The sequence below is a fragment of the Aythya fuligula genome, chromosome 5, assembly GCF_009819795.1.
Source record: "Aythya fuligula isolate bAytFul2 chromosome 5, bAytFul2.pri, whole genome shotgun sequence".
NCBI lineage: Eukaryota > Metazoa > Chordata > Aves > Anseriformes > Anatidae > Aythya > Aythya fuligula.
Window position 1 is genome coordinate 39,786,727 of NC_045563.1, and position 18,354 is coordinate 39,805,080.

General features: G+C 35.3%; 1 protein-coding gene across 3 annotated transcripts in view; it reads right to left on the reverse strand.

Moving 5' to 3' along the window:
• The window catches only part of SPRED1 (sprouty related EVH1 domain containing 1), a 61,956-nt gene that overhangs the window by 7,541 nt on the left and 36,061 nt on the right, over positions 1–18,354 (reverse strand). For all 3 annotated transcript variants that reach the window (XM_032187770.1, XM_032187771.1, XM_032187772.1), the window contains 3 exons: positions 11,708–11,876; positions 10,341–10,390; positions 2,071–2,229 (listed from right to left, as the gene is read on the reverse strand). In XM_032187770.1, the coding sequence (XP_032043661.1) occupies positions 2,071–2,229; positions 10,341–10,390; positions 11,708–11,876 (378 nt within the window). The remainder of the gene's footprint in view (positions 1–2,070; positions 2,230–10,340; positions 10,391–11,707; positions 11,877–18,354) is intronic.

Sequence of the window (18,354 nt, forward strand, 5' to 3'; positions counted from 1 at the left end):
AATAACATCACTACAAGAAGGACATTGGAGTGCTGGAGTGTGTCCAAAGAAGGGCAATGAAGCTGGTGAAAGGTCTAGAGAACAAGTTTTATGAGGAGCAGCTGAGGAAGCTGGGGTCGTTTAGCTTGGAGAAGAGAAGGCCCAAAGGAGACCTTATTGTACTTTACAATTACCTTAAAGGCAGTTGTAGCGAGGTGGGGAAATCAGGCTCTTCTCCCAAGCACCAAGTGATAAGATGAGGGGAAATGGCCTCAGGTTGTGCCAGGGGAGGTTTAGGCTGGATGTTAGAAGAAATTCCTTTACAGAAAGGGTTGTGTGGCATCGGAATAGGCTGCCCAGGGTAGTGGCTTGAGTCACCATCCCTGGAGGTCTTCAAGAAACGCGTAGATGTAAAACTTAATAACATGGTTTAGTGATGGACTTGTCAGTACTAGGTTAAAGGTTGGACTAGAGGATCTCAGAGGTCTTTTCCAACCTGACTGATTCTATGATTCTTACAGTATTATAGGAAAGGATTAATGGTCATTAATCACTTTAGTTTCAGCATGTACTAGTTGACTTACAAGCACAGTAAGTGTTCAGATCTATTTATAGCTAATTGAAACAAAATTGGTATTTACCTCAAAATCTGCTGTGCCACATGGTCACATGCACGGAGCTCAGCAGAGAGCGCAGTGTGTGCACGTACAGACTGTGAGGTTTTGTTGACTTGTCTATGTTCTAATGTGCACTACATAGCTATCCAAAAAGCATGGTATATTTTATATCACAGCTTAAATTATTTCCTTACTAGCCTATTCTATATGTGCTCTTAGAGCATACATGCTGTTTAAACTAATGTACTTTTCTTTACAATGCAATGAAGACTAACTGCATATACATCACTAGTTAGCACAGCCAAAAAGTATTAGTTATCATAACCTCATCACCCATCTTGCTCAAATAAATTCTTAAATTCTCTTTGCAAGTAAATGGGAAGAGGGAGGAATACTTATCTTGGCAAACAGAACAAGCAAACATATGAAGCGACTTATACAAGATGATAATTGGCACAGATCAACAATAAAAATTCTTAATTTTAAACTTTCATTAGTTCTCCAGATAGGACTGTTTCTTCTGCATAATAAGGCAGTTAGAAAGCAGAATGACCCAGCACACAAGTGTTTTTTCAAGGTGCAGAAATATTTTCTGATGAAGTGCTCACAACTACTTGAACTTTCATTGTACTTTGATGTGATATTGGGAAGCTTTTAGAAGAAGCTTAATTTGTTTGCTTCTAGGTATTAGACCCTCAAATTACTTGTTATCCCTCTCACTAATAAGTCTACCTCTACACTCCACCAAAACAATCAGTTCTGTGAGAGAAAAAAGCAAAATGTGTATTGTTAAAAAAAAAAAAAAAGCTGCAACATGCCTTTCTGAACTCATGTCATATAAACATGACTTCTTTTCAAAAATGTCAGTACTTCAGCCTTCTTCAAGTTAGTGATCTTTCCTCTTTTAAGAATGTCTGCTAAATGCTTAATACCTTTCATGCATAACGAATCTACAGTTTTTCCTTCTGTACCAATGCTGAATATTTCAGTTTAATAATCAGTTAGAGAGCATAAACAAAGTTTCAACTAAAAATATGCAGCAGAAGTGCCCCACTGTGTAATGCATCCTAAATACCCGTTTTCAAGATACTTTACAATATTTCTAATCAAATCACTATCATTAGTATACACATAACTGAGATTGAGTCCATGGCCAGTTTACATTTTCTAAACAAATTTAAATAACTGTTCAAAGCTGCAAATACAGAGGTCTGTAATACAGAAATTTGACTTTGAATAAAGTGGAGGACTTTTTCATGTAGTCTGCTACAAGTAAATACTTTTGCAATGCATTACCTCTGCCATAATAATGCTGTCATATTTCAGCTGCAAAGCTTATATTGATCACTTTGAGAAGTCCAGAGTATAATACTACAAACAGGGATTAGAATAAAAATGCTTTCCTGTCAGAAACTGCATCCTGTGCCAGTAGTGCAGCAAGCAAAGTAAGAATTGCTTTTGGTGGTGGTCTTACCTGGTTAGGTTGGCTAGGAAAACAGGCTCTCCTCGTGTTGAAATCCTCAAATGCTGAAGGCCTTAAATTTGAACTGTTGTAAGGTTCACTGGTTACTACAGTTTCATGTTGGAAAAGGTGATCTTTCATTAATGAACCTGATGTGTTTTCTTGAGTACTCTAGAATAAACAAGAACACTGCTGGAATACTTTTGCATTTACACAAAAACTGTACCAAACCCACCAAGTTCATGCATAAATGCATTAATACACCACACAGTTAGAAGCATTTTAACAGATTTTTTTTAAATACATTTTTAAGTACATATAAATGTGCAAGTACTTTCTTAATGATGAGTCAGCCTTGGAAGCTGAGAGCTGACTCTCTGCAGAGCATACACAGCTTGGGTGTTAAAGACACAGGCCTTTAACTCGCTTGCCAAATCAGACATGAAGAATGTCTTGTAAGGTAGGAGGGGTTAAGCCTAGGCCCTGAGATGATGCTTTCTCTAGCTACCCACCCGGCTGACAATATTTACAAATACAGAACTGGAGGAAAACAATTCTGAGACTAATGTGGCTAAAGTTAATCAGACCTTTTAATAAATTAAAAAGCAATACTGCTTAAAAGATCAGCTGGAAAGGAACAGAAAGTCAATTTTAGCATATACTGGCTCAATTAAAATATCTAATTACAGCAAGTGTGTATTAAACAACTAATGGCTGTCTCTTTGAAATTAAGGTTACATCAGGCAGTTTGATACAAACATGCAACCATGTGGCAGTGTATAATGAGATATGTACAGGACGTATGCCACTCAGAATGAGGAAGAAGTATGTTTGGGTGGAACACAAGCTTGTAAGATGATCCAATTTTCTGAAAAGAATGGAAAAACAAACACTTCTCATTCTTTAAGCTAGCTGACTGGGGTATACTCAGGATACAGTGGAGCATATTGATATAAACCCCATTAGGTTGCCAAAAATGTTTTGTTGTACAACGTTTTGTTTGCATTGAAAGACACTGTAAAGTTAACTGGCTGTCATCATCTGATAGCACTGAGAAAAGTGGCATCATCCCACTTCCAGCAATAAGTGTTTCAGTTTTAGTATAAAGATTTCTTAATAAGGAATTGCACACATCAAGAAAACATGAATGGTGAAAACAACAAAACAAATACTGCAGAAAACTACTGAGGAATAGGCAAACCTGAAATTTTGGCAGGTTTAAGTACTAATACTGAATTGTTAGTCTTCGTTTATCAAAATACGTAAGAACTTATTCCGAGATTGCATTAGCACCTGATGTAGATAAAAGCCCCATGCATCAAATAATACATCTGGATTTAGTTGAAGCAGCTGCTCTGCTGCTAATGCTTAGAAGAAAATCATCTCATCACTAAGAATGTATATAATATTCAGAAGCACTGAGTGGAAAAAATTAAAATTGAGTACTTAATTAATGATCAGCTTTAATTAATACCAGCGAACATCCAGCCCATGAAAGGAAAGACAGTAGTTCAATGAGGTCAAAGTTCAGCTGAAAAATGATGAAGACTGAAAACCCTAAAAAAGAAGCACATTTTGCAGGTCCTTCAGCATGACAGCACTACTAAGCAATCAACCCTGTCTTTTCTGGTCAAATACTGCTGGGAAAGGAGTACAAAACAATGTTAAAATGACTGGCAAGAGTTAGATTTCAAGGAAGTATACTTATTTTAAGAGCAAAAAAGCATCAAATATTAGTGCAATATCAAGCATCTTGCCAGCAGGATGTACTCCTGCAGGTACATTGCCCAATGACATAAAAAGCTTGCAAAACATTGTTTCGAACCACAGGAGACCTGCATTCAGAACGAAGAAGAAATGCCTACAACTATTTTTGGTTTAAGCAATGTTATAAATGCTTACAAGCAGAAACTATTTAAGCTAGAAACACACTTAACAGCTAGAAGGCATTTTACAGAAACCACAGTAAAAAGCACTACCTAACCTACAAGTTGAGGTTCCTTAGAGCTACTATCAATTTGAGTGGTCTAGTGTGAAGGATGAAGGAGATGCAAAAACTGCTACTCCTTCCTTCCCAGGGAAAAACAGATACTTGCTCACATGCCAATCATTATTCCTGGGTAAGCTGTGCAATGAACAATTCAATTCATTGTTCAAAAAATAACAATGCTCAGCTTACCAACCTGGACACTGCAGGTAAGTAGATACAGCCTAACTTCTACTACAACCTAAAAGTGAGTAGGTCATTAACCATCTTTAGCCTATAAATATTCATTATGCAGAACTACAGAAATGCTAGATGAATATCCCGAACTCTGTGTTTTTAATCAAAGTGGTAGTTTAGTCACAGCTAAAGCACATTTACTAGTATCAAAAAGGCTTTCTTTGGACAAAGACACTTTCTGCTCCAATATAATGTTTTATGACCAGGTTATAAACACCTGAAAACCCGTATTTATAATGGAAATACTGATGACCTGACAGAAGAGGCCCTAGAAACAAAAATGCTATTGTATTGGAAATGCATTCAAGTGAAAAGCAAATGTGAAGTTTTCCACAAGAACTAAACTTGGTACATTAAATATACAGAATATTACACACAAACACAGATGCACACATTCCCTTTTTCTACTGTCCAAAGCAATTACACCGCCCACATTCAATATCCTTTAACCACAGTCTGCAAAGTACAGTACTGGCATAGGTTATTCAGTATCATCTGTAAAGTAACCTACGCCAGTTTTTAATGCACAACGGAAATCTGGTTTGCTCCCAGCTGCTGGTATAATAATTACTGTCCTATGGTTGCTAAGAGATACACTGATTTTTTTTTCCAAGACTACTAAAACATTTCTGTGCGCACAGGCAAAAGGATGCTGGGTAAAGCAATAAAATGACTCCAGCTGTAGCTCTCCAGCAGAATTCAAAGCCAGATGACAGCTGTAGAGAAAATGAAAACCAGACTGAGCTTCTCTTCTTCTTCAAATTCTCTCTCCTTACTTCTCCCAGTTTGCCAGAGTTAAGTCTGGGAGAGAATTCAACATTGTTCTGCAAACATTGTTAAAAATGTTCTGCTCTAAGTAAGTTTAATGATTACACAGAAGGATGTATGAGACCACATTTCCGCTGCATCCCAGCTCTTGTTTTTACTTCCCATGAGGCCTGAAAATCTGCTGTTTGATGCTAACCAACACAAAAAGAGTTTAGATTTTTGTCTGTAACTTTTAATTGTGAATAAATGATACAGGTTTCAAAGACATTTGAATAATGTCTTTCTGTTTTAGCTACTTCTAAGATGGAGCAATTACTTCTATAGTTGGCAAAGAAATTCTATTACAAGCAGGTATGTATTTCTGACATGGACTGAGATATTACATAGATTAATCTGAATGTTTTATGCAGTTTAAAGTTAAAAAAAAATATATATATATATACATACGTCAAATACCATATATATATATATATATATATTATATATTATATATATAATAGAATATATATATGTCAAATACCATATATATATATATATGGTATTTGACATATTTCTTCCAAGGCTGTTCTACCTGAACATATAAAGCATACTAGAGGTTATTAGGGATTCCAAGGAAGAAGCTAGTAAATTAAGACACAAAGTGTAACTCTGAGGAAATAACAGGGATGGAGATGTAAACAGGCTGTTATTTCTTTTTTTTCTTGCCAGTATCTATACCTTTTCTTTGAACACTACACCACAAAAAGGTCTAATAAACCTAAATAATTTTAGCTCCTATATTATTAGGTATTTAGCTTCTATATTAAGTTAACATTACTTTTATTTCCAGGAATTACACCTAGTAAAATAACGTACACTGAATATTGCTAATCTTTAGTGCTCAATCATGTAGTAAATTTTTCTCCATACAAACAATAATGTCAAGTGTAAGTTATTTCAGATTTCCTTACAAATTATAGCGTCAAATTATATTTGTAAAATAAAACTTATTCAAACATTTGTTTACAGACAGAATAAAGCAAATGCTCACTAAAATAGCTTATTTGCAAAGAGGCACAGGAACCATTTAGGTCTTTTTTGACTGTACCAAAACCACTGAAGTTGTGTTTAATTTACAGGACTTTTCCCATTTGTATTTGCAAAAACATCAATGTACATATTTCTGAAAGACAATTTTTTTTTTTTTAAATAACCCACAAGCTTAAAATTTATAAGCCTTCAGTTTTCTTCTGCCAGTAGTAAGAAACATGAGCTTAAGTGCTTCATTTCATTTTTATTACTTCAGAACTGTTAAAACGTTGATAGTCTCTAAATAACACCAATGTCTGAATCAACAAACTGACAAGACTCAAAATTTTTCAGTTCTCAAAAGACTTCTGCATTCTGGTTTCCGAAACCTACAGAAAAATATTTTTAAATGCAAGAACTCTATATTTAATTTAGTAGGATTTACTTCTAAGAAAAAAAACACCAATCCTGATTTTTTGTTTTGTTTTGTTAAGCTAGATCAGATTTAGAGTGAGAAGTTTGTATTTGGTAGAGGACAAGAATCTGAGCCAATCTCTAAGCAAACAAGCAAACTGACTTCAACAAGCTGCTTGCCTACTGCATTCAAAATAGCTGGTTTTATACCAAAAAAATCCAAGCCTCCTACCAAAACAAATTCCCAGTGTATGCTTCCATATAAATACATATACATTTGCAGTACTTATTTACAAACACTGCAGGAAGTCAGACAGCTCTGCATTAGCTCGCGTGTATATTTCTACTTCAAAATTAATCTAGTAGAACTATGAAAGGCTTATTTAATGATATGAACAATTCTTACATAGTATGTTCATTAAATAACTAAGAGTAATTTTCATCATTTAAGCAATCTTTAAAAGCAAGTATGAACACCTTAAATGATTTTTTTTTTTTAATACCAAGCTTTTAACATTATTTGTTAACATCTCTATGAAGCTACAATGAAACTATGTCTTCTTAAAAGACAGATTTGATCTTCATTAAAAAGGATGCCTTCTCTGTGAGACTGTACTTCAAGTACATAAAGTCTAGTAAGCCAAGATGCAACAACATGAGCAAAACACTATCCTAGAAAGTGCAATACAGGAGTTCAATCTTTTGATATACATTTAAGAGTTGCACGTACAAGTTTTGAGCAACCTGTATTTGTACCTGCTATATCTACAAGATGTGAAAATACCTACTACAGGTAGGTATCGAGGTAACAGCAATTTGCCTGACTAGATCAGAAGGCTATGTGTTTTGATAGTATTTAGATTTCCTTTCCTTTCTGTAGCACAGATTACAACTGGCCAGTAAAATAGTTAATGAAGTCTGTTTTGCTTTATTCATCACTAATCATTTTGATTTTTAAAAAATAAAGCCAACAAAATACAAGTAAAAAACACAAACCACTGCTAATGAAATTTATGTACAGAGTTAATACTATATTCATATTTCAAACGCATGCACTAAATATGGGATTCCTGGAACAGCATAGGCAAAACACCTTGACAGCAGATGATCTAACTGTTTAAGGATCTATTAAAAATCAAGCTTTCAAACATACCTCAATGACATACTGGGGACTTTATTTACCACACTAACTAATGATGTACAAATGAAACTGAAGAATACCAATAGATATGCCAGTTACTACAGGGCATAAACAGAAATAAATCCATAAACCAAGATGCTATGAAAAGTAAGCATGAAATAACCCTTTTCTCTTTCTGAGAAAAATATTTTCTGATATTTTAAAAACATTAAGTAGTCGTAAGTTCAACTGTTTGATCTTTTGTACTTCATTCCTCAGAGGTTACAAATGGCAGTTCTGGAATATTGTACTGATGGAACATTAGTGTACGAGGGCAGCTGAGATGCTTATATTCAGGTGTAAACCTCTATCCTTCTGCCCTCACTCTAAAACGTCCTTCCATAAATATACTTCAAAACTTTTAATATTTTAATTAAAACTACTATTAGATACTTGAGAGAACAGCTCATAGAATAAAAGAGAAAAAAAAGAAATCATTATGCCTTTAAACTATTTGTGTGTGTATGTACGTGTGTAGGGATTGAACATGTCAGGCTCTCCAATATGTAAGTTAAACCAAATGGTCTTACCAGTCTTTCAAGTAAACAAATATTTATTTATACACATGCACACATACAGTGGAGTAAATTCCACTTGCAAGAGAATCATTCTTGGAAGAAAGAAGGAATTAATCATTGAGCAGAATATGTCCACTATTTAGTATTTCCCAGGATTTTGTTCTCAATGACTAGACCTGTATTTTGTAACCAAAATTCTATGCTGACATTCATAACCCTGTAATTATGGATTAGTTATCGATACATAAAATTTATTTAGATGAGGCATAGCGAAACCAGGGATTATTCAGCCTCCCCTGTATTTATCCCTTTCCATCCCCCTTCTTTCCCCCTACCCTTCTGGTAGGGTAGTAGAAAAGCAATTCTGGTATTGTTCGTTTCACTTTGGTATGCAGAGAGATATGGTAAAAGAAATTGGCTGGCTAGCTTTATTGACTCTAGAAAACAGGTAATTCTTATCTACCCAGAGCATGAATCCACAATTAGGTAAAGTCTTGAAATTTGAAATATGTTTTGGTAAAGTCTTTGTTGTGGTGAAGTCTTGAAATATGTTTTCCTGTATAAAATGTGGCAGTGATAGTTTTACCAGCAGTTTGCACCAAACTGGACTGTACCCACAAGTACATATAAAAGATCTTGTAAATTATCTTTTTTCCACTTTTCTGAAACCAAACTTTGTAAACATGTGAAATCACAGATACTTGCTTCAATTTTGGCATCCTTATATAGAAACATTGTAACTAGGCAGCATAATCAAGAGGTAATTAGTTGCCTCTAATCTCATTAGGCCTGTAGAAATTGCTCAATGATTAATCTTTGCAATAAAGCATGTTTAAACAAGTCTTCTAAAGCTTATTAAGGATAGCATTAACTTTGGCCCACATTCCTCCACCCTGTCAAGAACTCATTCTTACTGTAAATCCAAAACATCCAATTTTAAAGCAATTTTAAATGCCGTAAGACAAAGCACTGCAAATAAAGAGGAACAACAGGTGGTTGAGTGGCCAACTCTTACACAAAGAAATTTCTTCCACCATAAAACAGAAGGAAATCAGGAGACACTTCTGCATTGCTACTGCATTGCAGCATTCCTTTCAAAATACCCCACTGCCTTGTTAACAATTTGCTTCTTCAAAATAGGCTGCTAATTTTCTGGATTTTGTGTTGCAGAGGTTCTACACTGCATCTATCCATACCGATAAAGAATTTAATATTACATAAATAACAAAACTCCTTTCCTCAAGAAACCTCTTGGGAATATTACCGGTTTTCTGAAAATTCACTAAGACCCCTGAGCCAACTTGTTTCTCCATCAGCTTCACATTAATTTAAATATCTTCAGTCTGAGAAGTCAGTGCTTGTGTAAATAACGAAAAGGCTTTCTCTGAAACTATGAACAGGGAATACAAGATTACAGGCACACACAGAAACAAGTAGCTTTTACTCAGTTGAATTACAGCTATTTACTGTATACGTCTACAATATTTGTTTATATTACTAGCTTTTTACTTACACAGATTCTTGCATGTTACCAGGCAGTCCTGCAGTATTTGATATGGTATTTGTGTAAAGTATTTTAACTCTGAAGCATAATGGGTGGTAAGTTATCAACTCTCCTGCTATTATGACCTCTAGAAATCAAATACTGCAAGTAAGGATCTGTACAAAATTTGAATCTCAACAAATGACTACTTTATATTCAGTGATTTTTTTAAAATTATCTGAACTTCTGCCCTTGTTAGACTAGATTCCTCTGCCATTATCTCAGCATCTTTTCAACCCCAATCATTCAGTGTTGGAGGTGTGTATTGCTGCAGAGTGAAATCTAGGAAAACAAACAGCATATTCCTGTAAAAGAAAAAGATGATCCTGATCCCTCAAGCTAGTCTGAATAGAAACAATTTTATCTTTACTCCAAAGATGACATAACCTAGAAGATGCATTTTAAACTGAAACTCATGATGGTTAATCGTTCTATTGATTAAATATTGACTACTTATCTTAGGACAGACAATAACACAAATCTTCTAAATCACTCTTCTGGAACTTATTTCATTAAATTTAATTTTGCTGTGCCTCTTATTTGCTTATTTAGAATAATTAAACAAATTGATCAAACATTTTCTTCAAAAAATAACTGCATGATTAATATAAAAACTAAAGTACTTACTTGAAAGCAGTCTTCTGCCACTTCAACATCATTTTGGGAGGGTGGATAGCCTACAAAAAAGGTTAAAAAAATAAAATAGAAAAAGTTATTCTGAAAGCAGTATACAGTGAATAAAAGAATCAACAACATCCTTCAATATCTAACTATGATAAATAGGTTTGTTTACTTTTTTAACCAGAAGATCACCATATTTCAAGTTGATTTTATTAAGTATTATTAATTACTATTTTCTGAGATTTATTTTTTATTTTTTTACTAAATATTCCTACCCACACTATCTTCTTCACACCATTCTTATGAAGGATTTTCAAAGAGTCATTGTAAGTCTGAAGGAAAAAATTAATCCTTGTTAACGTAGCATTATGAAAATTAAAGACAGATATATTTGGTTATCATGAATGCATGTTGTGCTACGTTCTTTTGCTATAAATCAGAAGAAATAGCAACTGTGAGACCCTAAAACGGAAAAGGAGTCAGTGTCTCATCATTTCTCTTGCAGTGATCAGCACAATTCAAAGTCATTCTAGTATGACAAAAAGCATTTTCCTTCAAAAATATTTCACCCTTTGCTAATACAGTATCACACATTAAAGCCCCCCTAAATCCACAGCACGTTTTTTTTTTTTTCAAATTTTTTTTTTTTTTTTTTTTTTTTTTTTTTTTTTAAGCACAAGCCTGAAAGACATGCATTTTCCACTCTGGATACCTGTTCTCTGCCATTCCTCTCTCCCCACATCTAATACTATATATATGTCATATTTTCAAATATATTTTTCATACATCTCAAAATTGAGGTGTTAAAAACTTCAATTTGTTCCCTAGTTTCCATGAGGTCAGTGAAGCTCTAGAGCCAATTAGGCATATCATTATTAGAGAAAATTCTTCTACAGTCCCATCTAAATCTGTCCTCAGAGCTACTGTGTGAACTGTTAGTACACAAATTCAACTATGAACTGAATTTTTCAGTAGATAAAAAGAGATGTCAAAAGGTCTCAAGTCATTGAATTTTATACTTTAAGAACACTGAAGCTGTAACAAGCTTCCGAGAAGATGCAAGTAAGACACTGTAACACTCCAGCTTCCTCCATTTCATCATCTCTAAAAAAAAAAAAAATAAGGCAATCCTTTTTCATGTAGAGATGTTTTGGGAATTACGTCAGTACTTTTTGTGAAACAATTTAAGATGCTTGGATGAATGGTACTTTCAAAATGCCAGAAGTACTATTTTAAAACTGTTACAATCTCAATATGTTATTGATCAATACACATCTTTAAATATTGTTGGCACTGAATCAAAGGACTTTGCATAGTATCATCTCCATTATTAAACACAAGAAAAACCAATGCCCCTTCATCTGAATACATGCCTTGAGAAATATCCTCTACCGCTCTCCGAATACCTCTATCAAATGCTCTTGCATCAGCAGGACTCTGAAATGTGAGGCCAAACTTTTTGTCATCAATCTTCCAGTGGTAAAAAGTTGGAGTAACTTTGTTGTAAACGAGGTCCTTCTTCAACGTGCATTCCAAGACCACCTTCCAGAAATAAGACAGAAGGAAAAGGTATCACTAACTAATACAGCAAATTTGAGAACAAAATGTAGCCTTCAAGAATTACCTGAAAACATGCATCAAAAGAGCAGATAAAAGCCTCTGTTTAAATTTCTTCCTATGACAAGGACGTAATTTTAACTTAGTTGCCATTATGGCCAAATTATGCACTAACAGCTACTGATAGGGCAGTATGGTTTAGGGACACTGTGTACTGAGCAAATCGTCCCAGCCTCTGAGGTTTCTCATACCTGCAAGCAAGCACTTGTGTCAGTACACACTTACTAGAAGCTCAGCAAGTGAAATAAGCCACACTTTGAAAAAAAACAGTATGCTAATATCTAGTACTGGGAGTTTTATATGTGTACTTATTCTACACAATTTTTGAGTTTCAGATTTGTTATGTATGCATTTTTTTTTTTGGTGACAGAAAAATGAAAGATTTCTTATGACATGGGAAAATTAAGTTAATTAAAAACATAACAAAAATCTCTAAGTAAAAAAAAAAATCTGTCTGTACTTATTCTTACATATCCTTTGCATTCTTCCTTTCCTTGTCTATTTATTACATAGGCAAGTATTTTTTTTCCTCCTGCTCTTCATTAGTTATTCCCCCTAAACTTCATCCCACTGCTAATCATCTCCTTTCAAGTTTTACTGTCTCTTATCCCTGTCTCTATAAGGATTGCATTCTTTCCACACATACAAACCCTTTCAGCATTAAAATCTTTTTTTTTTTTTCTCAACTCTGAGTTCTATATATATAATTTTTTTTTTTTTACTGCCTAAAAATTCCCTACAAGGTACTGCAGCAACAAAAATCATTCTGCAGTTCTACAGTGTAGTAACTGACCATTCTTTGTTATTTTTTGATGATTTTAATCTTGCCTCCTCCAAAAAGAAAAGCAGTTCAAAATGAAGACTTCTCACACCATCACATTTTCTTCATCTGTGATCACTTTGGGGGGATCTCTGCTATATTAGACACCAACTATTTTCACACTATATTTTGTATGCAGTTTCATCCAAAATCAGTAAACAGTATTATAAGGCTGATTTTTTAGTATCTCAATGAACACCTGCTCCTGGAGGAGTTAATACAGATTTCTTTACACTGAAAATACTTATCTGGAAGATAAATATTTTTACAAGATAGTAGCACTGAAGATAAACTAATGGAATAGAACTTCAGAGGGTATGATTTACAAACCAAACAATTCCTGCCACCCCCCAAACAAAAGCCCAACCTACACGACATTCTAGGAAACAATCATTAACAAAACAAGCAAGCATACTATACACTAGCATAATTATTTTCAGCCTGATTTAAGGAAACAATGGATTTGACAGGACAAGACTGATTCTACAGCACTAGAAACATATGAAAACATACCAGTTAATACAGTAGATGTATGTTGAAAGGGGAAAAAACAGTTGCATCTTTCTGAGTTCTCAAATATCCCAAACTCCAATGAATTTTTACTACACTTTTTTTTTTATGGTTCTTATCTCTCCAGATTGTATGTGCAGAGTATCATAAAGTATCATGCTTTCCCATGTGGCTACTAAAATCTGTTTTCCCAAACTTTTTAAGTAGACCATCTCTAAGATTTCCAGTGATAGGCACAAGGAAAATCTGTGAAATTGTAAATTAAATGAATATGGCTCAAAATAATTGCGTTTATTAATAAACAAGGGCTACGGTTCTGATAGTTCTCTTCACTTGAAGACTTCCATGCCAGTATGAAGCAGACACCTCAGCATTCATTCATGTTGCAGAATTCTCAAACTCATGATAGCAAACTCCAGAAGCACACAGCTGCAGAAAAAAAACACTCGATTCCCAGAGCATATGTAGCACTGTGTACCTATTTACTACTACTTAATGTGAAAATACTTTGTTAATATAGCATCCAGATCTCATTGAGTGCAACACTAATGAGTTCATAATTATTCAAGCATACTTGCCTGCTGTATGTTTCTTTCTTCACCTCTACAAGCCACATTCTTCAAAGGTATTAAATCTACTTGACTTGTATGGACAAATTTCTCAAAAATCAGAAATCTTAAAATTCCAAGACAAGTGTTTTCAAACAAATTTGAAATGAATATTCAAGATATTGGCATTTTTATCCTGCTTTGGAAACAAATATGAGAAAAACTTATCATATTTGACAGATATTTCTATTCTGGTAACAGACCCTATAATCAAGCATCTCTATAAACTGGAGCCAGTTACTATTTTACTGGTTTCTAGTGTTCTACACAGCTTACATTACATCCAGATAGTTTCACAGTTTCTCATTTACAGACCAAACTTAGAAACACATAAGCATATCGTTTTTGATCATATTTTTGAATCCTTTTACTGCTACATAGAATTGTTATATATGCAGTGGTAATTAGTGCCGAGAAAATGGTTGATAAAAAGGAGATTTGAGAGTGTGGCCATGGGGGTCGGAAAGCCCCCTGTTTAATGATAACATTAGACTCTTAACGATGAGGCCATCAGGAATGTAAAAGAGTTTAGAGGGAACAATGAAGAGAGACTCCTGTGATTCAGGAGACTCCATGCAGTCTCAGGTTTCTTGTTCTCCAGCCGTTAAGGCATGGAAGTTTCTGGGTGTTTGTTGTTGTTATATTCAAAGTTGTTTGACCAATGAAAAGTTGTTTTGAGAAGAACTGCTGTGGGGAAAAGGTTATAAGAGGGGAGCCTGTCCTCAAGATAAAAAAAAAAAAAAAAAAAAAAGGCAACCCAATGAAGTTATGTCATCAATAAAGAAGTAGAAAGAAGGAAAGAAAAGGAACAGGCTAGCAGAACGGAGACCAGGACGGGAACAGGCACATTGATTGTCTCATGAAGATAGGCTCGGCAAACTCAGCAAACCGCTCATACGCTGGAAATAGGTGCACCGGAGCTGGGAAGAAGCTCAAGCTGAGAGAAGCGGACCCATGCACACAACTGCCCCTCGCTGGTAAGCAGTTGCGCATTATGGGGAATCACACGTCCTTAGAAACAAAGACTGTCCTGGTAACCTTACAGCTTATTCTCCTTATTAACAATTGGACAGTTTATGAGCCTGAAATATGGGACCAAATTGAGGTCAAGGTGTGGGACTCTGCAATTAAAAATGACAAGGTTGCAGTGGGATTGCTCAGCACCTGGCAAATCTCTTAGGCCTTAAAGAGCCCTGTAGGACCACAGTCAGAAACGTGTGGTTTGCCAGACAGTGAGGGAGCTGCGGGCTCCTTTACTTGTTCAGGCTGGAGAAAAGGAGGCTCAGGGGTGACCTTACCGCTCTCTACAGGTTCCTTAAAGGAGGCTGTAGCGAGGTGGGTGTTGGTCTATTCTCCCACGTGCCTGGTGACAGGACGAGGGGGAACGGGCTAAAGTTGCGCCAGGGGAGTTTTAGGTTGGATGTTAGGAAGAGGTCTAACAACCCTTTACCGAAAGGGTTGTTAGACATTGGAACGGGCTGCCCAGGGAAGTGGTGGAGTCACCATCCCTGGAGGTCTTTAAAAGATGTTTAGATGTAGAGCTTAGGGATATGGTTTAGTGGAGGACTCTTAGTGTTAGGTCAGAGGTTGGACTCGATGATCTTGAGGTCTCTGCCAACCTAGAAATTCTCTGATTCTGTGATTCTGTGTGACTGCTATGCCATCGCCCCCTCCCCCTCCTGCTACTGCCATCGCAGGCCTTTGCTGTTACGCCCCCTGGTGACCTGGACGTGCCTTTTGACCCAGGCCTTTTGGCCTTGAAAAGGAGATGGATATGCTTTTCTTCGATTCGGGAAGAACGGGATACATAAGGCTCAAAGACCGTATTGCTTGACAACTTAAAGCAAGACGTATTGCTCAAAAGGAATGGAAAACGGAGACTGTTAAGTCATGGAACTTAAAGGATTCTTTGTTACCTTTTCTGATTGTATAGGCATACTCGGGTTTAGTATGTAAAAGCAATGTTCTATATACTTAGAATGTTTGATATTTGTGTGTGCGTGTTGGCGGAGCATAGACTCTCCACACACCCAATGCTGTTTACTTGCCTTTTATACCTTTTATAAATATTCTTTTATAAATATTACTAAATTCAGATTGAGATGAGACTTCATTTATAACAGAATCAAAGACTTTTCTCTAGTCTTGGGACCAAGCAGCATGACCTGACCATATTACTATTACAAAGCATATGTACCTCAGCGCCACCATGACCCCATGACAATTATTTTTCTATGCGTGCTTTTTTCTCCCAATTCAGAAAGATGTGAGGACTATACTACAGCTATCAGAATCAATCTGTTAGTTTTTTAATTGGTATTGAAGTTTGAAATTAAGTAATTCAACAAGCAGATTTTTAGAATAGAGCAACATTTATATTCAGTTTCAGCTTTGCATCTTTCCATTTACACAATTACTTGCTGTTCAAAAGAAAGATTTTAAACTTAGACTTGCCACCCTGACTAGTGATCCAAAATTTATTAGACACATTTTTCAGTAAAAGCTTGCAGAGGAAAGGACGGAAGAAGAACATAACGTACAACAAGAAACTCTGTTAGACTTTTCGTTTCAGAACGTAAGATTCTCAAAGTCTAAAAACCTGTAAGTGTAGTATATGTTTAACACTGCTGCCATTAAGATAGAAGAGAGCTACTGTAAACACAGTAAAACAGAGCAGCAGAGTGACCAGGTTAGAAGGGAGTGCAATTGTTCCCAGCAGACTGGCTGGAGCCAGATCTAGGAAGGTGGGTATAATAAAGGAGGAAACGTGTAATTATGTCAAGGGTATTTTGTGAAGACTTTACATTCCAACACAGATCTAAACAACCTGAGTAAACCAGCAGGAAGCATTCCCTCTTCTAAATTAATTCAGTGGTGCCACCACTTTGATTTCCTTCTCGGTTGACAAGAATGCTTTTTGTCAACCCAAGAGATGTTTAAATAGCTACATACTGCACAATATATATATATATTTTATGTTCTACATGCAATCTGAAGTTTGTTCATAGCAGTGCTGATAGTAATCTAACTCTCAGGTATATAAAGAAATGATGAGAAAAACCCCAGGGCAACTGCAATGAGGTACTTCAGTATTTTGATGTTCAATCCCAAATTATATAATTTATATAATGATGACCAAGATCTACAGTCTTAATTAGATGCCCACATATGCTAAAACATATATGAAGAGATTTGGCACTTTAGAATGGAATTGCAATTGTCAGTAGCATAAGATGCAGTAGTTGGAGAGGAAGCAACTAAGGCCAGTTTACAAGAAACAGTAAGAGAAACTCTCATTCTTTTGAATATAAGGGATCTAGCTACTTCTTCAATGGTTAATCTATTATCTTACGTATGGATTTTTTTGCTATGGAATAAATTCTTTCTTCAACATGTAGGCTTGAACAGTAATATTGTTTGTATTACTGTTCATGTTATACTGTTTATATATTGTCCACGTATCTTAGGTAAAAGCCATAGATCTAACTGTATTTGCTGAGGCATTTCAAAACCCATGTTACCCCATCTCACAGAAAAAGTGCCCACATTTCCATGCTACAGTAGTTTTGTGGTTTATTTTTTTTATTATTACCAGGATAAGGGAATTTCTGCACCTTTTCTGGAAGTTGGGGTAGCTCAAAAAAAAAAAAAACAACAAACAACCTGCTGGTCAGAGGAAATCAAAATGTAATCCATTTAAAAAGGTATTTTAACAGTGTATAATGTGACTGAAGAGGAGAAAAAAGATCATCTGTAAGGATTAGCTTTTTTCCTTTTTTTTGGTGTTAATCCATTGGAGTATTTTAAGAAATGCCTCTGTGTATCTTTAAAAACACATATTGAACAAACAATTACATTTCATCTTCTTGGTGTTTTCCTTGTGTTGCATAACATAATTGTCTACTGTCAAATCTATTTGGACTAGAAAACCAGTTGTTTGGCTTCATTAAGAAAAGGTTATAAGCTGTGCTTTAAGTGAATCCACAGGAATATCACTAATAACAAACACAGGGCCATTATCTACACAGAAAATAAAGAGCAGAATTTTTTTTAGAATCGATGACCTGATCCTTATCTAACAAAAGTTCTCTTCCTGTCCCTGCTATGGGGGAGGAATCTGCAAACATATTTATACTAATATGGACTGGATTTTGGACAGGAAGATGAGCAGACACATTTAAGCCTTCTGCCAGAAGCGGAAACGAAACAAGGCTTGCCCAGGGGAATTGGGAGAGAGAACACAAACACTCATGCCTGCAACATTTTCATATGCATGCTGGAGAAACTTTAAGTCAGCCTTCAATTCTGAGCATTTTAATTACCTTAGATTCTGAAGGCAAACAGTGAATGTTGAAAGTATTAGGAATTAAGAGAAAATTGTCAAGTACTTCTAAATGCAATTAAGCTGCTCAAAAACAGCTTCAGTACGGCTAAAAAAAGTTCTAAAGGGAACTACTGCAAAGTG